This window comes from Pleurodeles waltl, chromosome 7 (assembly GCF_031143425.1).
Source record: "Pleurodeles waltl isolate 20211129_DDA chromosome 7, aPleWal1.hap1.20221129, whole genome shotgun sequence".
Taxonomy (NCBI): Eukaryota; Metazoa; Chordata; class Amphibia; order Caudata; family Salamandridae; genus Pleurodeles; species Pleurodeles waltl.
Window position 1 is genome coordinate 1,197,349,371 of NC_090446.1, and position 20,152 is coordinate 1,197,369,522.

At 47.1% G+C, this 20,152-nt stretch overlaps 1 protein-coding gene across 4 annotated transcripts in view; it reads right to left on the reverse strand.

Annotated features, from left to right (window-relative positions):
• Positions 1-20,152, reverse strand: part of ARHGAP44 (Rho GTPase activating protein 44) — a 503,523-nt gene that overhangs the window by 139,188 nt on the left and 344,183 nt on the right. For all 4 annotated transcript variants that reach the window (XM_069200331.1, XM_069200329.1, XM_069200327.1 and 1 more), the window contains exons 11-13: positions 14,990-15,101; positions 14,742-14,823; positions 11,934-12,014 (exon numbers count right to left, since the gene is read on the reverse strand). In XM_069200331.1, coding sequence (XP_069056432.1) covers positions 11,934-12,014; positions 14,742-14,823; positions 14,990-15,101 — 275 coding nt within the window. The remainder of the gene's footprint in view (positions 1-11,933; positions 12,015-14,741; positions 14,824-14,989; positions 15,102-20,152) is intronic.

Below are 20,152 nucleotides of genomic sequence, written 5' to 3' on the forward strand. Positions count from 1 at the left end.
GAACCAAGCCCAATAGCTGTCTCTGAACAGAACGAGGTTGACCATAATGATCTGTCAAGCAGGCATCACGTTTCAGGTTCTGGGCTTTTTATTTAATAAACCAATACCTTAATACTTTCTAGTTAATGTAATATTGGTTCACAGCTGAGTAAACTAGAATGCTACAAACACAATATAATGTTTTTAAAAAGGAAACTTCACAGCTGAGAACAGGGTGTATTGGTGTCTGCCCTATTGCTTCAGCAGCAGGAAATTATAGTAAATCAAAAAACAGGAGAGCTGCCTTGCCACGAAGTGTAAATGGTGGGTGAGACAATATTCAGGGGTGTGAAATTCCTATAGCCTGACACCCAGGACATATAGTTTGTGGTCAAGGACAGGTTTTCAGGTTTATTTTGTCCCTGGGAGAAGTAGGCCCAAACCCCTGCAGCACACACCCTTTGGCTGCAAATTTACAGTACCACATTACAGAGCAGGGAAAGGCATTGTCTGCAGTTGAGGTAATATTTGTTCCCATATATTAATGCTGTTCGAACTTGTATATATGGTTCATAAATGCAATGCCCTTATTATTAGGGTGAGTGTTCTAAATATATGTTGTAAGCTCAGACTGCACTACTGACAGCGGTTTCAGTAAAAATCCATACACGTTTGCGAAGTGTAAAAGGACTATGTTACTTACCCTGTAAGCATCTGTTTGTTGCATGTAATGCTGTAAATTGACATGCTCTGAATACTTCTGCCATCTAGTGTTGGGTCCGGATGTGTGCAAGTTATTTTTCTTCTAAGAAGCTGTTGGAGTCACGAGGTAAAGAGGCCCCTTCTCTCGGTGATACTGTGCATGGGCTTTGACTTCATTGTTAGATTGTTCTCCCGCAGTCAGGTGAGAATTGAGTGTGAGTAGAGTGGTAGAAAGAGATGTCCATGCATTTGAAGTATAAGCTAATACTTCAACGGCCACGGGCATCCAGGGAGGAAGCTCGGCACATGTGAATCTACAGCACTACATGTCACAAACAAATGCTTACAGGCTAAGTAACTGAATCTGTTCAATGGCATATGTGGCTGTAGGTACACATGCTCTGCATAGACTGTAAAGCAGTGCCCTCCAAAGGTGGTGGCTAGCCTGTGGGTGTTGCACTTGTCTGAAAAAGAGTACGAAGCACAGCAAGTCCAATATTTAATTGTTGTCGTGCTAGTACATCCAAGCAATAGTGTTTAGTAAAGGTGTGGGGATCTGACCAAGGTGGCTGCTTTGCAAATGTTAGTTATTGGTATATTACCCAGGAAAGCCATAGATGCACTTATTTTACGAGTTTAGTGTGCTCTAGAAGATGTGGGTAAAAGTTTTTTAGCTTTAGCATAGCAAATTTGTATATATTCAATTATCCATCTTGAAATACCTTCTTTAGATATAGCTTTCCCTGTGTTTGGAGGTGAGAAAGCAACAAAGAGTTGTTTAGTTTTGTGAAAATCTTTAGTTCTATCAATATAGTACATTAATGCTCTTTTAACATCAAAAGTGTGTAAAGCTCTTTCTGCAACTAAATCCAGTTGCGGGAAGAAAACTGGTTATTCAATTGATTGGTTTAGGTGGAATGTGGAAACAACCCTATCTTTATGTATTTTGGATACAAAAGGTCTTGATTATCGGTAGACCTAATTAGGGGCCTAATTCTTAAAGAAAGTCACAAAAGTCCACTCATGATATATGTCTTTGCATTAGAGTAGATTTGCATATTTCATGAATTTACAAGAATGCACAGAAGTAGACCATGAAATCATACTCCTAAAGAATATTTGTGAACTATATTTTAGAACAAGCAAATATCCAGGTGTATATTTCATCATGCGAAAATTAGTTGAATGTTTGGAACTTCACTTTCCCTTTAACCACTTTTTTCCTCACCCTGTGTAAAGAAATGGCTCCCTGTTGCAGTTACCCCCCACTTTTTGCCTGATACTGATGCTGACTTGACTGAGAAGAGTGCTGGGACCCTGCTAACCAGGCCCCAGCACCAGTGTTCCTTCACCTAAAATGTACCATTGTATCCACAATTGGCACACCCTGGCATTCAGATAAGTCCCTTGTAACTGGTACTTCTAGTACCAAGGGCCCTGATGCCAAGGAAGGTCTCTAAGGGCTGCAGCATGTCTTATGCCACCCTAGAGACCCCTCACTCAGCACAGACACACGGCTTACAAGCCTGTGGGTGCTAGTGAGAACAAAATGAGTAAGTCGACATGGCACTCCCCTCAGGGTGCCATGCCAGCCTCTCACTGCCTATGCAGTATAGGTAAGACACCCCTCTAGCAGGCCTTACAGCCCTAAGGCAGGGTGCACTATACCATAGGTGAGGATACCAGTGCATGAGCATGGTACCCCTACAGTGTCTAAACAAAACCTTAGACATTGTAAGTGCAGGGTAGCCATAAGAGTATATGGTCTGGAAGCCTGTCAAACACGAACTCCACAGCACCATAATGGCTACACTGAAAACTGGGAAGTTTGGTATCAAACTTCTCAGCACAATAAATGCACACTGATGCCAGTGTACATTTTATTGTAAAATACACCCCAGAGGGCACCTTAGAGGTGCCCCCTGAAACTTAACCGACTATCTGTGTAGGCTGACTAGTTTTAGCAGCCTGCCACAAACCGAGACATGTTGCTGGCCCCATGGGGAGAGTGCCTTTGTCACTCTGAGGCCAGTAACAAAGCCTGCACTGGGTGGAGATGCTAACACCTCCCCCAGGCAGGAATTGTCACACCTGGCGGTGAGCCTCAAAGGCTCACCTCCTTTGTGCCAACCCAGCAGGACACTCCAGCTAGTGGAGTTGCCCGCCCCCTCCGGCCCGGCCCCACTTTTGGCGGCAAGGCCGGAGAAAATAATGAGAAAAACAAGGAGGAGTCACTGGCCAGTCAGGACAGCCCCTAAGGTGTCCTGAGCTGAGGTGACTCTGACTTTTAGAGATCCTCCATCTTGCAGATGGAGGATTCCCCCAATAGGGTTAGGATTGTGACCCCCTCCCCTTGGGAGGAGGCACAAAGAGGGTGTACCCACCCTCAGGGCTAGTAGCCATTGGCTACTAACCCCCCAGACCTAAACACGCCCTTAAATTTTGTATTTAAGGGCTACCCTGAACCCTAGAAAATTAGATTCCTGCAACTACAAGAAGAAGGACTGCCCAGCTGAAAACCCCTGCAGCGGAAGACCAGAAGACGACAATTGCCTTGGCTCCAGAAACTCACCGGCCTGTCTCCTGCCTTCCAAAGATCCTGCTCCAGCGACACCTTCCAAAGGGACCAGCGACCTCGACATCCTCTGAGGACTGCCCCTGCTTCGAAAAGACAAGAAACTCCCGAGGACAGCGGACCTGCTCCAAGAAAAGCTGCAACTTTGTTTCCAGCAACTTTAAAGAACCCTGCAAGCTCCCCGCAAGAAGCGTGAGACTTGCAACACTGCACCCGGCGACCCCGACTCGGCTGGTGGCGATCCAACACCTCAGGAGGGACCCCAGGACTACTCTGATACTGTGAGTACCAAAACCTGTCCCCCCTGAGCCCCCACAGCGCCGCCTGCAGAGGGAATCCCGAGGCTTCCCCTGACCACGACTCTTTGAACCTAAAGTCCCGACGCCTGGGAGAGACCCTGCACCCGCAGCCCCCAGGACCGGAAGGACCGGACTTTCACTGGAGAAGTGACCCCCAGGAGTCCCTCTCCCTTGCCCAAGTGGAGGTTTCCCCGAGGAATCCCCCCCTTGCCTGCCTGCAGCGCTGAAGAGATCCCGAGATCTCTCATAGACTAACATTGAAAACCCGACGCTTGTTTCTACACTGCACCCGGCCGCCCCCGCGCCGCTGAGGGTGAAATTTCTGTGTGGACTTGTGTCCCCCCCGGTGCCCTACAAAACCCCCCTGGTCTGCCCTCCGAAGACGCGGGTACTTACCTGCAAGCAGACCGGAACCGGGGCACCCCCTTCTCTCCATTCTAGCCTATGTGTTTTGGGCACCACTTTGAACTCTGCACCTGACCGGCCCTGAACTGCTGGTGTGATGACTTTGGGGTTGCTCTGAACCCCCAACGGTGGGCTACCTTGGACCAAGAACTAAGCCCTGTAAGTGTCTTACTTACCTGGTTAACCTAACAAATACTTACCTCCCCTAGGAACTGTGAAAATTGCACTAAGTGTCCACTTTTAAAACAGCTATTTGTGAATAACTTGAAAAGTATACATGCAATTTTGATGATTTGAAGTTCCTAAAGTACTTACCTGCAATACCTTTCGAATGAGATATTACATGTAGAATTTGAACCTGTGGTTCTTAAAATAAACTAAGAAAAGATATTTTTCTATACAAAAACCTATTGGCTGGATTTGTCTCTGAGTGTGTGTACCTCATTTATTGCCTATGTGTATGTACAACAAATGCTTAACACTACTCCTTGGATAAGCCTACTGCTCGACCACACTACCACAAAATAGAGCATTAGTATTATCTCTTTTTGCCACTATCTTACCTCTAAGGGGAACCCTTGGACTCTGTGCATGCTATTCCTTACTTTGAAATAGCACATACAGAGCCAACTTCCTACATTGGTGGATCAGCGGTGGGGTACAAGACTTAGCATTTGCTGGACTACTCAGCCAATACCTGATCACACGACAAATTCCAAAATTGTCATTAGAAATTCATTTTTGCAATTTGAAATTTTTCTAAATTCTTAAAAGTCCTGCTAGGGCCTTGTGTGTTAAGTCCCTGTTTAGCATTGTCTTCTAGAGTTTAAAAGTTTGTTAAAGGTTTGAAATTAGATTCTAGAAACAGTTTTAGATTCTTTAAAAAGTCTTCCAACTTTTAGCAAAATAATGTCTGATACAGAGATGAATGTGGTGGAACTCGACACCACACCTTACCTCCATCTTAAGATGAGGGAGCTAAGGTCTCTCTGTAATATAAAGAAAATAACCATTGGCTCCAGACCTACCAAAATTCAGCTCCAGGAGCTGTTGGCAGAGTTTGAAAAAGCCAACCCCTCTGAGGATGACTTCACAGAGGAAGAAATTAGTGACTTGGAGGGCAATTCCCCCCTTCCAGTCCTAAATAGGGAGACCAGGGCCTCTCAAGCCCTGTCTCCAAAAATGATAGTCAGAAATGTTGCTTCCCTCACAGGAGGGTCCAGCATTTCTGAAATCACTGAGGATGCTCTCAGTGAGGATGACCCCCTGTTAGCCAGGATGGTCAAAAGATTGGCTTTGGAAAAGCAGCTCCTAGCCATAGAAAGGGAAAGAAAAGAGATGGGCCTAGGTCCCATCAATGGTGGCAGCAACTTAAATAGGGTCAGAGATTCTCCTGACATCCTAAAAATCCCCAAAGGGATTGTAACAAAATATGAAGATGGTGATGACATCACCAAATGGTTCACAGCTTTTGAGAGGGCTTGTGTAACCAGAAAAGTGAACAGATCTCACTGGGGTGCTCTCCTTTGGGAAATGTTCACTGGAAAGTGTAGGGATAGACTCCTCACACTCTCTGGAAAAGATGCAGAATCCTATGACCTCATGAAGGGTACCCTGATTGAGGGCTTTGGATTCTCCACTGAGGAGTATAGAATTAGATTCAGGGGGGCTCAAAAATCCTCGAGCCAGACCTGGGTTGATTTTGTAGACTACTCAGTAAAAACACTAGATGGTTGGTTAACTGGAAATTAAGTGTGTGACTATGTTGGGCTTTATAATTTGTTTATGAAAGAACACATTTTAAGTAACTGCTTCAATGAAAAGTTGCATCAGTATCTGGTAGACCTAGGTCCAATTTCTCCCCAAGAATTGGGAAAGAAGGCAGACCACTGGGTCAAGACTAGGGTAACCAAAACTTCCACTGGGGGTGACCAAAAGAAAGGGGTTACAAAAACTCCCCAGGAGAAAGTGGGTAACACTAGAAACAAAGAAAAAGAGTCCTCTGTAGGCCCCCAAAAACCAGAACAGGTGGGTGGGCCCCAGGACACAACCCAAAACAAAGGTGGGTACCAGGGTAAGAACTGGGATGCCACTAAGGCATGGTGCCACAACTGTAAACAGTCTGGGCACCACACCAAGGACACTTCTTGTCCCAAAAACAAACCCCAGAACAAAATTCCTGGGGTAACCAGTGTAGCCATGGGAGATGACTCCTCAGATGAGGAGGTCTTCCTAGCCTTCAACTGGAAACAGGGCCCAACAGGTGAGTTGGAGATTCCAGAGGGAAGTAGACACTTCCACCACCTACTGGTGAATGGAATCCCAACCACTGCCCTGAGAGACACTTGTGCCAGTCACACTATTGTGCATGACAGGCTGGTGCTCTCAAACCAGTACATCCCAGGTGAGACTGCCAGGGTAAGAGTTAGCCTAGACAGGGTCACTAAGAGGCCTGTGGCTTTAGTGCCCATAGAAGTGGGTGGCACTCTTAGCTGGAGAAGGGTAGTAGTCAGTACAGACCTCCCCCTTGATTGTCTCCTTGGAAATGACTACCCAGAGGTTAGTCAGAGCTCAAGAGAGGAACTGGTCCAGTGCCAGTCCTCTCCCAAGGATTCTGGAAGTCCTGCCTCTGCAGTAAATGCAAGCAGGCCCCAGAAGAAGAAGAAAAGAAAACAGAGTAGGAAGGGTGGACAACCTTTAGCCAAGGTTACAGCAAGCCAAGGAGATTCTGCTCCAGTAGGGGAGAACTCCAAAAATGGCCCTGATAAAGTCCAACCTGACCCACAAGAAGTCCTGTCTAGTCAGGCAACTGATAAACCTGAGTGGGTGGCTCCTCAGCTAACAGAAGAAAGAGTGGAAGAAGGGCGTTTACTACAAGATGCGGTAACCCCCCACTCCAATACAGCAGACAGGCAACCTGAACCCAAAGAAGCCTGTAACTTAGCCCCTTCCCTTTTAGGTGAAGAGCTAAAGGTGTGGTTCTGGGCACTGACAGCTGTCAGTGGCCTCTGCTGGGTGTTAGCCTTTATGGCTGCACTATCCTTAGCATGGTGGTCTGACCCCATGCCAAATAGCAAGTTAGGCCCCCTGACCCTATTGGTCATGGTGGGGTTACTCCAGCTCTGGGTAACCTCTCTGGGTAAGCTAGGGGTAACCCTGGCCAAGATAAGGTTAGCAGAGGTGGATACCTCTAAGACCAAGATAGAAAGAATGGGTGGAGACATTGAAGAGGCAGACAAGAGGCAATTCAGACTAGGTCCTATCACTGTGGAAGTAGGTCAGTTCCCCAAAGGGAATGACCTGAACAGAAGGATGTAAGGCAGAGTAGGCCCTGCAACTAACCAGCCTATTTCTCCTACTCTTCCTCGCCTGACAGACTAGGAAGACTCTCCCAGCTTGGGCTGAGTCTCCTGGCCTGTGGGCTGGGGGGGGCTTGTGTAAAGAAATGGCTCCCTGTTGCAGTTACCCCCCACTTTTTGCCTGATACTGATGCTGACTTGACTGAGAAGAGTGCTGGGACCCTGCTAACCAGGCCCCAGCACCAGTGTTCCTTCACCTAAAATGTACCATTGTATCCACAATTGGCACACCCTGGCATTCAGATAAGTCCCTTGTAACTGGTACTTCTAGTACCAAGGGCCCTGATGCCAAGGAAGGTCTCTAAGGGCTGCAGCATGTCTTATGCCACCCTAGAGATCCCTCACTCAGCACAGACACACGGCTTACAAGCCTGTGGGTGCTAGTGAGAACAAAATGAGTAAGTCGACATGGCACTCCCCTCAGGGTGCCATGCCAGCCTCTCACTGCCTATGCAGTATAGGTAAGACACCCCTCTAGCAGGCCTTACAGCCCTAAGGCAGGGTGCACTATACCATAGGTGAGGATACCAGTGCATGAGCATGGTACCCCTACAGTGTCTAAACAAAACCTTAGACATTGTAAGTGCAGGGTAGCCATAAGAGTATATGGTCTGGGAGCCTGTCAAACACGAACTCCACAGCACCATAATGGCTACACTGAAAACTGGGAAGTTTGGTATCAAACTTCTCAGCACAATAAATGCACACTGATGCCAGTGTACATTTTATTGTAAAATACACCCCAGAGGGCACCTTAGAGGTGCCCCCTGAAACTTAACCGACTATCTGTGTAGGCTGACTAGTTTTAGCAGCCTGCCACAAACCGAGACATGTTGCTGGCCCCATGGGGAGAGTGCCTTTGTCACTCTGAGGCCAGTAACAAAGCCTGCACTGGGTGGAGATGCTAACACCTCCCCCAGGCAGGAATTGTCACACCTGGCGGTGAGCCTCAAAGGCTCACCTCCTTTGTGCCAACCCAGCAGGACACTCCAGCTAGTGGAGTTGCCCGCCCCCTCCGGCCCGGCCCCACTTTTGGCGGCAAGGCCGGAGAAAATAATGAGAAAAACAAGGAGGAGTCACTGGCCAGTCAGGACAGCCCCTAAGGTGTCCTGAGCTGAGGTGACTCTGACTTTTAGAGATCCTCCATCTTGCAGATGGAGGATTCCCCCAATAGGGTTAGGATTGTGATCCCCTCCACTTGGGAGGAGGCACAAAGAGGGTGTACCCACCCTCAGGGCTAGTAGCCATTGGCTACTAACCCCCCAGACCTAAACACGCCCTTAAATTTAGTATTTAAGGGCTACCCTGAACCCTAGAAAATTAGATTCCTGCAACTACAAGAAGAAGGACTGCCCAGCTGAAAACCCCTGCAGCGGAAGACCAGAAGACGACAACTGCCTTGGCTCCAGAAACTCACCGGCCTGTCTCCTGCCTTCCAAAGATCCTGCTCCAGCGACACCTTCCAAAGGGACCAGCGACCTCGACATCCTCTGAGGACTGCCCCTGCTTCGAAAAGACAAGAAACTCCCGAGGACAGCGGACCTGCTCCAAGAAAAGCTGCAACTTTGTTTCCAGCAACTTTAAAGAACCCTGCAAGCTCCCCGCAAGAAGCGTGAGACTTGCAACACTGCACCCGGCGACCCCGACTCGGCTGGTGGCGATCCAACACCTCAGGAGGGACCCCAGGACTACTCTGATACTGTGAGTACCAAAACCTGTCCCCCCTGAGCCCCCACAGCGCCGCCTGCAGAGGGAATCCCGAGGCTTCCCCTGACCACGACTCTTTGAACCTAAAGTCCCGACGCCTGGGAGAGACCCTGCACCCGCAGCCCCCAGGACCGGAAGGACCGGACTTTCACTGGAGAAGTGACCCCCAGGAGTCCCTCTCCCTTGCCCAAGTGGAGGTTTCCCCGAGGAATCCCCCCCTTGCCTGCCTGCAGCGCTGAAGAGATCCCGAGATCTCTCATAGACTAACATTGAAAACCCGACGCTTGTTTCTACACTGCACCCGGCCGCCCCCGCGCCGCTGAGGGTGAAATTTCTGTGTGGACTTGTGTCCCCCCCGGTGCCCTACAAAACCCCCCTGGTCTGCCCTCCGAAGACGCGGGTACTTACCTGCAAGCAGACCGGAACCGGGGCACCCCCTTCTCTCCATTCTAGCCTATGTGTTTTGGGCACCACTTTGAACTCTGCACTTGACCGGCCCTGAGCTGCTGGTGTGGTGACTTTGGGGTTGCTCTGAACCCCCAACGGTGGGCTACCTTGGACCAAGAACTAAGCCCTGTAAGTGTCTTACTTACCTGGTTAACCTAACAAATACTTACCTCCCCTAGGAACTGTGAAAATTGCACTGTGTCCACTTTTAAAACAGCTATTTGTGAATAACTTGAAAAGTATACATGCAATGTTGATGATTTGAAGTTCCTAAAGTACTTACCTGCAATACCTTTCGAATGAGATATTACATGTAGAATTTGAACCTGTGGTTCTTAAAATAAACTAAGAAAATATATTTTTCTATACAAAAACCTATTGGCTGGATTTGTCTCTGAGTGTGTGTACCTCATTTATTGCCTATGTGTATGTACAACAAATGCTTAACACTACTCCTTGGATAAGCCTACTGCTCGACCACACTACCACAAAATAGAGCATTAGTATTATCTCTTTTTGCCACTATCTTACCTCTAAGGGGAACCCTTGGACTCTGTGCATGCTATTCCTTACTTTGAAATAGCACATACAGAGCCAACTTCCTACACCCTGGAAGAAGTTTCACTTCTGACGCTTGTCAGAAGTACATTTCCAACCTTTCTCAGTATGGGAAATGATTAGGGAAGACCTGATGAAAACCCTTAAAACATGAAAGTTAGTAAGTTTGCACAGACTCAAAAGGGCATTCCAGCCCTTGAACCATTGCTTACTGCTATCTCCAGTCCCAGTATATAGATTTGTGGTAAGGTGGCAAATTAAAGAAATTGCTTGTAGTGAAGCCCTGCTATGGATTAGCATTGGAATAATCAGAGAGGCTATTATCAGAGCTCTTGTATAATGAGATTAATGCCATAACTTATCGCCACATTATATGGCACCAAAGTGACTAGTCAATATTTTACAGGACAAATAGATCTATGAAGCAACCTTCCCCATGGACAAGTAGATATTTTATTAAATTCCACATCCCTGAACATTACTTGCTTCCTACAACCCATGCCGTCCCACTGTGTCTGGTTAGCAAATTTCACTTTATGAGAACTGGGAAAAGACAACAGACACCTTTGCTTCAAACCTGTTGTGGAATGTATGACAATGTTGAGTTTCAGTCCACACAACAGGTACAAATCTAGCTCTACCACTAGTGCAGCACAATAATTCCCCACACAGTTCAGAAACACAGTGACAGGTCAACAACTAGATCTGAAATGCCTCTTCCATGTTGTCCTTTACATTAAGGTGTTATTTTCAAGGTTCTGGCTTCTGAATGTGTATAAACAGTGCAATTTTTGACCTTTTCAAATTGTGCATTCATAGCATATAGAGGGTCATTCTGACCCTGGCGGGCGGCAGACGCCGCCCGCCTGGCGGGAACCGCCAAATGGCCGCTCCGCAGTCAGAAGACCGCGGAGGCCATTCTGACTTTCCCGCTGGGCCGGCGGGCGCCTGCCAAGGGAGCACCCGCCGGCCCAGCGTGAAAGGCCCTGCAACACAGAGGCCGGCTCCGAATGGAGCCGGCGGTGTTGCAGGGGTGCGACGGGTGCAGTTGCGCCCGTCGCGATTTTCACTGTCTGCAATGCAGACAGTGAAAATCTCCATGGGGCCCTGTTAGGGGGCCCCTGCACTGCCGATGCCAGTGGCATGGGCAGTGCAGGGGCCCCCAAGGGTCCCACAACACCCTTTCCCGCCATCCTGTTCCTGGCGGTAAAAACGACCAGGAACAGGATGGCGGGAAGGGGGTCGGAATCTCCATGGCGGCGCTGCTTGCAGCGCCGCCAGGTTCTGCCCAAGCAGGGGAAATCCAGCGGGAAACCGCCGGACTCCCTTTTCTGACCGCGGCTTTAACGCCGCGGTCAGAATGGGCAATGAAGCACCGCCAGCCTGTTGGCGGTGCTTCCGTTGCCCCCGGCCCTGGCGGTCTTGTACCGCCAGGGTCGGAATGAGGCCCATAGTGTCTAAATAATCAGAGATTCCACATGTCCTCAAAACTGTTTGGTAGATATAAACTGGCAAGAGTGGTTATTTATTTTTGGTGATGATGGAGTTATGGCCCCTTCAGAAGACTTTTGGTCATTTTTACAATGCTAGTAAATGGTAAGCTACTATGGTTCAAGGTCATCTGATTTTTACTTCCTGTCTGCCATTAGGGGTATTGGATATGCAAACTCACTTATTCATGCAGTCATCCAAGTTAGAGCAAAAGAAAAATGTATCATTTTTCCTATTCCTATGGTTTCTGGTGAATAAATATCTCTAATTATCAGATGGAAGGAGTGGCAACACAATGCCTTCAAATCAAATGCCTAAATGCCTATGATACCTGATGAGAGTTGGTTTCAAAAGAGGAAAGCATTACTTGGCCAGCCTCTAGTGATGGTCAATGATACTGCAGCAACATACCTTAAGTTATTGTAGTTGGTCTTCGGAAGCTTCTCGCATGCATTCCAGAGAGCCTGCAGCCTCTTGTCTTGGTCCTGAATGCTAAGGAAGAAAAATTGGATTCAGATAATTATTGTGTAAATAACATATTTATGTATGACTGTCCCACTGCACCTTGGAATTTCTTCCCTGGGGTAACACACTCCCACCAGGGTGAGGAGCAACATGTGTACAGATCAGCGAAAGACCTTCCCAGTGGCACGTTGGCACTGGAGATACCTATCAGAAGCGTATTCAATTGTTTTTTTATTCTGTGTAAGATGTCCTATGTTACACCTTCCTCCCCATCAATCACAAGAATTAATGGTTCCTCACTTTATATGTATTTATACTAGTGACAGTATTTATATGTCACTTGTGACTTACCCAGGAGAATCCTGAAATAATTAAGGGGGTTACTTAGAGTTTTCTGGATAGTAGATATCAAACAAAAACTGAAGGATGGTCAATTCACCTTATTCAGAGTGATACAATAACATTTTTGGAAGATGTCTGGTATTTACCAAACTTGAAGTAACACCATAAGGTCCTGGGCCCGCATTTACTAATCTTTAATGCAACACAGCAAGGCAACTTGCTGCGCTGCTTTGCCTGATAGAGAGAGATAAGAAATGTGCCATAGCTACTAAGACAATGTGCAATTCTGCTCTCTCATAGACTGAGTGCACTTCAGGCAGCCTAGCACCAACGCAGGCACCCTTAAGCCATGGTGCAAAGGGGCCTGAGTTATGGGCAGAATTGTTTTTGTGCAGGAAGGGATTCAAACCTTAGAGGCATATTCCTATTTCAATGTGAGCTGTGGAATGCAGCACACATGGAAATAGTAAGTAACGAGGAGCAGTAAAGATATTTCTTCTTACGGCTCTCTCAAGTAGGGGTGTTATTTGACGTAACCCCATGTTTTCTGCCTTTATTACATCTAGGTTTGCCTCAAAATAGATGGATGGATAATGGGAACACCCAGGCTGCACCCATGTATCGCCTGTATAACTCTGCAATGCATTGCATTTTTTACCAATTCAAGCAAGGCAACACAAATCAGACCTTGCGTGGCCTTGTAAATCTCAACTAGCCTTTTGCATCATGGGTGCACCATAAAAGTGGTGCAAACATGTCACAAAAAAGTAGTAAATCTTGGCCCAGGTTGGAAGAGGCCTGTTAGTTCCAATAAGGCTGACAAAAGAAGTTCTAAAGACCATTGGAATTATAAACTGCAGGGATGCAGACTATGGTGGTCATTCCGACCTAGGCGGGCGGCGGTTGCCGCCCGCCCGTCGGAAGCCGCCTGAATACCGCCCCGCGGTCAATAGACCGCGAGGGGTATTCTGACTTTCCCGCTGGGCCGGCGGGCGATCTGATTCAGATCGCCCGCCGGCCCAGCGGGAAAGCGCCTTCCACAAGGAAGCCGGCTCGGAATCGAGCCGGCGGAGTGGAAGGCGTGCGACGGGTGCAGCAGCACCCGTCGCGCTTTTCAGTGTCTGCATCGCAGACACTGAAAAGCCTAGTTGGGCCCTGTTAGGGGGCCCCTGCCGTGCCCATGCCATGGGCATGGGCACGGCAGGGGCCCCCAGGGGCCCCGTGACCCCCCCTACCGCCATCCTGTTCATGGCGGCTTTCCCGCCATGAACAGGATGGCGGTAGGGGGGGGGTCAGAATCCCCTCGGCGGCGCAGCGAGCTGCGCCGCCTTGGAGGATTCTAAGGGGCAGTGGAAAACCGGCGGGAGACCGCCGGTTTTCCCGTTCTGACCGCGGCCAAAGCGCCGCGGTCAGAATGACCAAGGGAGCACCGCCGGCCTGTCGGCGGTGCTCCCGCCCCCGTTGGCCCTGGCGGTAGAGAACCGCCAGGGTCAGAATGAGGGCCTATGAGTGTGTGGCTTAGATGTCACCTATATGAGTTGAGAGAAATGTAGTAGAGAACCTGTGAGTTCAGGAGTGCTTGAAAGCATGAGTTCTTGTAGGCAAGCATTTGTTACTTTAATACAAAGACGTAAGTGCTACTGCCAGTATAATGCAACAATTGGTCACATGCAGGAAAGAAATTACAATTTACTTAGTGTGCCCAGAAGATCAATTGCCAAACTGAAACCATCTGACCTGTGGATTCAGGAGAGGAAGACAGGGATATCTGCATTGTAAAATACAGAAATCGCTATTCAGTCATCAACCCGCTGAGGATTGTCCAGAACCAAAATTCCAGTCCTTTTTGTTTTCAGTATCTTGGGCAGTATCCAGATGGGCTTTTCTGGTGCACCCGATAGCTGAGCACAAATATGCACCTGCAGGGTGTAAAGTGAATTCACTTAACCCAATATTTCTTTGAGTAAGTACTTTATTTTCTGATAGTACAGCTAGGAAACAGAGGACCAGGTTTGCCTTTTTCTGTTTCTGAGGTGTGCTGTCAGAACATAAAGCTCTTAGAGAAATATGGGTTAAATTAATTTACTTTACTCTTTAAAAGTGTGTAAAACAGCCGGCTGGCTGTGCCCTATGCCAGTGAACCCCAACATAATACCAACAAAGCAGTTCATTTCTTGAGTCAGAGTGGGGGATATGATAATAATATTAAGAGTAAATAATTATTGTAGAGTTTAAATTCAATATTGGAATGCTGGAAGAGTCACAGTAACAGTAAGTGTCAGCCAGAGTTGTAGAGCCAGCAGGTAGGGTAATGACTCCTATTGATAGTCTGTTTCTACAGGAACAGTTTAGATCACATCTCCCTCAAGCTCACAAGCTCAAGGAGAGCTGTGACACAGAAAAAGGACTCACTTCGATGCCTGTATCCATTCGTCATAGAGTTCAAATGTCATTAGGGGTTCTGGAAGTTCTCGAAGGTATGACTTCAAAGCTCCTGGAAGACAGAGGGACATTAAAGGAGAAAGAGTTAGGGAGAAGTAGTGAACAGCTCTGGGTTTATTCAGTGATGTGAGTTTGGCCTGTGACTGGCAGAGTGCTGACTTTCATGCAATCTTTAAAGGATCCTTTTGCTCATTCACTGAACATTTGCTCTCATTTACCTGCTATTGCATGCGGGTCAACAGAATACTCTGCTACATCTACCACGCAGCAATCCAGAGCAGCTTTTAGCTTTTTCAACTTTGAGGCTGAAGGTGCCACCCGGAACAGACCCTAAAAATGAAACAGACAGAAGAGTGATGGTCAGGAACTGTAAAGATAAAAGCTCACCCATGTTACGTATATTACAGTGTTGGCCAGATACACTACAATCACTACAATATGCTCTGATGAATCTTGAAAGATACATGCATGCACTTTCAGTTTCCCAAACCTCTTTCACACTGTTGTCTCAAGGAAGTACTTGGGTGCCTGGATCCTCTTCTGGAAGTTGAACGAGTCCACCCAATGGAAATAAACAAATCTGAGTGTTTGTTTTTTTAGTGCAATCAAGGCCTACAGTAAATGTCTCAGGCATTTACAGAAGTGCTAGAGAGCATATAAACACCAAAGAGTGTGCTATATCACCTAGATGTAGTCGCCACCACACTATGGACTACACAATGGACAATTTTGGTAACTTTAGTTCTCTGAATTTAGAAGCAACATTCGCTTTGGTTTTCAATAATAAGGGGCATATTTATCAGTCTTTTACACAGCGCAATGCAGCAAGCAATCTTGATGCGCTGCGTGAAAAGGAAAGGGCAGAAATGAGCCATATTTAACATTATATGGTGCATTCCTGTCTTTTTCTTGGGCTGGCACACTTTTCGCTGCCTAGCACCAATGCAGGCACCCTTGCATCATGATGCAAGGGGCCCTGCTTTGTAGGCAGGATTGTTTTTGTGCAGGAAAGGAGACCTTCCTACAAAAAAACAATCATGAGAGGGATTTTCCTCTGTCTAAGTGTCCTGGAGAATGAGGGCCCACACAGAAAGAGAAAAAGTTTGCCTTGTTAGACCTCTCCTGGGAGGCACAGCATTTTAACACATTCCCATGTCTACCGTTAAAGGTAAATCAGGGAATGTGTCAAAATCCATGGGTGGGTGTGTTGGAACACCCACACTCCACCCATGGAACACATGCCTGGGGCAGAGTAAGGCAAAGCAGCAATTTGAACTGCCTTGCATTATTCAAGATTCATCAAACCATGCAGTGCCACTCAAGGTGGCCGTGCACAGCTTGGGAAATCCGACTTTAGTACTGCGTTGCCCTTGTGCCCCCTTGCGTGGCGCAAGAACAATGTGACTCTATGATAAATGTGTCCCCCAGGACCTAATTACAAGCTCCACAGTATTGGGGTGTTTATGCTGCATGTCATTTTACCATTTCTGTTTGGTACAAATGTCCCAAGTACAGTGCAATCAAAAGTAAAACTTCATGGCTCGGGGAATAACCATGTGAGGCAGATATTTCTGGACATAAAACCAGAATGAATCCCCTATACCATGCAGTTTTACCCATACATTTACTGCTTGCTCTGAGCTAGTCCATGGGCTGGGGGATGAGGGAGGGTTTAGGGGCTTGGAATGCATGTTTGAGAGACGGGGACAGAAGGGGACTTTTTTTCAGCAGAAGGAACTTCCCCTATTAGAAAGAAAGTGACACACTACTTGGTTGGTACTACAAATGTCCTAACACCAAGTACTATTTGCGCGTTTACTTGTGGATGTTCCCTAATCCCCTTATTCCTATTTATCTTTCTCTCACCCCTGCGTTGATATTACATATATTTGCTGTTGGACTTTTTTCTTATGCTGGGTCATCCCCAATCTTTTTGCTTCCTGCCTCCTATTTTGTGTGACCTGTTGCTATTGGCTTTTGAACTCTGAGCACTTTACCGCTGCTAACCAGTGCTAAAGTGCATATGCTCTCTGTGTAAAATTGTATGTAATTGGTTTATCCATGATTGGCATATTTGATTTACTAGGAAGTCCCTACTAAAGTGCACTAGAGGTGCCAGGGCCTGTAAATCAAATGCTACTGGTGGGCCTGCAGCACTGATTGTGCCACCCACATAAGTAGCTCTGTAATCATGTCTCAGACCTGCCATTGCAGTGTGTGTGTGCAGTTTTAACTGTAAATTCGACTTGGCAAGTGTACCCACTTGCCAGGCCTAAACCTTCCCTTTTCTTACATGTAAGGCACCCCTAAGGTAGGCCCTAGGTAGCCCCAAGGGTGGGGCGCAGTGCATGGTTAAGGTGGGACATATAGTAATGTGTTTTATATGTCCTGACAGTGAAATATTGCTAAATTTGTTTTTCACTGTTGCAAGGCCTGTCCCTCTCATAGGTTAACATGGGGGCTACCTTTAAATCTGATTAAAGTGTAGATTCCCTTTGGGAGCGGATGGACATGTGGAGTTTGGGGTCTCCGAGCTCACAATTTAAAAATACATCTTTTAGTAAAGCTGATTTTAAGATTGTGTGTTTGAAAATGCCACCTTTAGAAAGTGAGCATTTTCTTGCTTATACCATTTCTGTGACTCTGCCTGTTTGTGGATTCCCTGTCTGGGTCAGTTTGACAGTTGAACTGGTTGCATCTCACACTAGACAGTGACAGAAATGGAGCTGGTGTGTAGTCTGCATTTCCTGATGAGCCATCTGTGCTAGGAGGGAGGGGAGGAATGGTCACTTACACCTAAAAGGGCTGTGCCTGTCCTCACACAATGCAGTCTCCGACCCCCTGGTGAGTGTCTGGAGCCTGGCCTGGGCAAGGCAAGATTTCACATTCAAAAGAGACTTTACTTTGAAGTAGGCCTACTTCAAAGGAGAAATTGGGTATAAGAAAGGGACCCAAAATGACAGACTTTAGAACACTTCTGGAAACAAGAGGAACCTCTGCCTAGAGAAGAGCTGAAGAACTGAGGAGAAGTGCTGCCCTGCCTGTGACTGTGCTTTGTGGAGCTATCCTGCAGTTGCTGCTTCTGCCAGAGTAAGAGGGCAAAGACTGGACTTTGTATGCCTTCCATCTTGTGAAGAAATCTCCAAGGGCTTGATTTAGAGCTTGCCTCCTCTTGTATGAAGTCTCAGGAACAGCAAAGACTTCTCTATGCCTGCACCTGGAGTCTCTGGAGAGACTCATGCTCTGACAAGTGATGCTCTATCCAGTCCCTGGGCCCTTGAAAGGAAAGCTGGGGGAAATCCAAGGAAATCGACTTCGGACGACTTCGGACCAATGCCGCTGCTGAATCCGGTGACGCCGCCTGCACCCGATGCCGTGATCTTCACTGGAACGCGATGACCTTCGCAGGCCTGACACTGCTGCAGCTCCGCTGAAGTCCGTGACTCCGTGGAAGTCGCCGCACCGCGTCGTGACCAACGCCGCTCGAAGTGCGCGGATTCAACGTTTCGCACAGACGCCACAATCCCCGACTTCGTGCATCGACTTGTTTTCACTCTTCACCAAAGGTACTGTACTTGGGGGTCTACGCGACTCCGTGTCAGGCGCCGCTGGTGTCAGCTTCTTGTGAACGACTCCGTCACGACGCCGTGTTAACACCTCATTGAAGCATTTTTTGTTTCTAAACGCTATTTTTGAGTTTAATCTTTAAAAATTCATAACATGACTTGTGTATGTCGGATTTTTGTCGTTTTGGTCTTGTTTTGTTTAGATAAATATTTCCTATTTTTCTAACTGGTGTTGTGTCCTTTTGTAATGTTTTCATTAAGTTACTGTGTGTGTTGGTACAAATACTTTACACCTAGCACTCTGAAGTTAAGCCTACTGCTCTGCCAAGCTACCAAAGGGGTAAGCAGGGGTTAGCTGAGGGTGATTCTCTTTTACCCTGACTAGAGTGAGGGTCCTTGCTTGAACAGGGGGTAACCAGACTGTCAACCAAAGACCCCATTTCTAACATTGGTTGATCAGTTCTCCCTATCTACCCACACTCTAGTCTATTGTGGTTGAAAATCAATAACTTCTTTCCCTATGTCGTCCATTAATGCAGTATCGCTGAACACTAAAGGGTTGAATCATCCAGTGAAAAGAAGGAAAATCTTAGAAAATTCTAAAGACTTAACAGGTGATAATATTCTCCTACAGGAAACTGAGATTGGCTACAGGGAAGCCCTTTCTATGAAGATAGGATGGGTGGCCGAGGTGCTATGCACTGAAGCATCAGGGGGGGGGGGAAATGGGGCACTCACTTATCTCCAAGAGTTTTGATCGGTCAATTATCTCATCAGAACACGATGAAAAAGGAAGATGGCGTCTCACTAGGGTAACCAATGGCACCCAGGAAATATACATACTGAACATTTATGCACCGAACATTGACGACTATGAATTCTGGGCCAGACTGGACAAGAAATTAACTGATCTCCCACCTAATTCTAACCTGATCGTAGGCAGAGATTTTAACCTCCCAATGGACACTATCCTAGACCCCTACTCTGCTGTGCAATTTAGAATACCCAAATCTCACAAATATATGATAAACCTCTGCCAATTACACAAACTCAAAGCTGTATGGAGAATTCATAATCCAACCAGCAATGACTTTACGTTTTTCTCCTCACCCCACTCCAGCTTTTCACGTATTGATTACCTCTAAGTTTCAGACTCTCTTCTCCAGTATCCACCCAATTTTAGGATCCGACCATGCTACAGTTTCCATGACTATTATCCTAGCCCCTACCAAACAGAATAACAGAATGTGGCCACTAGGTTTCTTCTGAGGTATTTCTATGGGATGTATTTAAATGCACAGTGAGGGAACAAATCATCAAAAGCATGTTCAACAAAAATCACCAGATCAAAAAAATCACTTCAACAGCTGGCTTCAGAAATTAAGGCTAAGGAATCCACCTTTAGACAAACAAGGAATAAAGTGACACTAACTGAGATCAAACAACTGAAATACACATATAACACTATTATTAATAAACATGCTTATCTACGGGTCCACACACAAAAATAGAAACAACGACTATTTTTAAACAAAGCTGGGAAAACACTGTTGTACCATGGGCCTCCGCAGCCCGGACAGGGGAACCGGTTCGGGCCGGGGTTGGAGCCGTGTTCCATTTTACTGGCCGCGGGGCTTGCCGCGGCCCCTTTTTCAGGCCACAATTCATCCGAGGCCCAGGAAATGGCATCGGGCCTCGGCGGGTTCAGGGCGCGGTGCGCCCTTGGCATTAGGAGTGGGCGCCCCCACCCCTCACTGACCTGGTGTCTTGCCTCTTTCTGGGCTATTTTCTTCTTCTTTTTCCTTATTCTTTCTT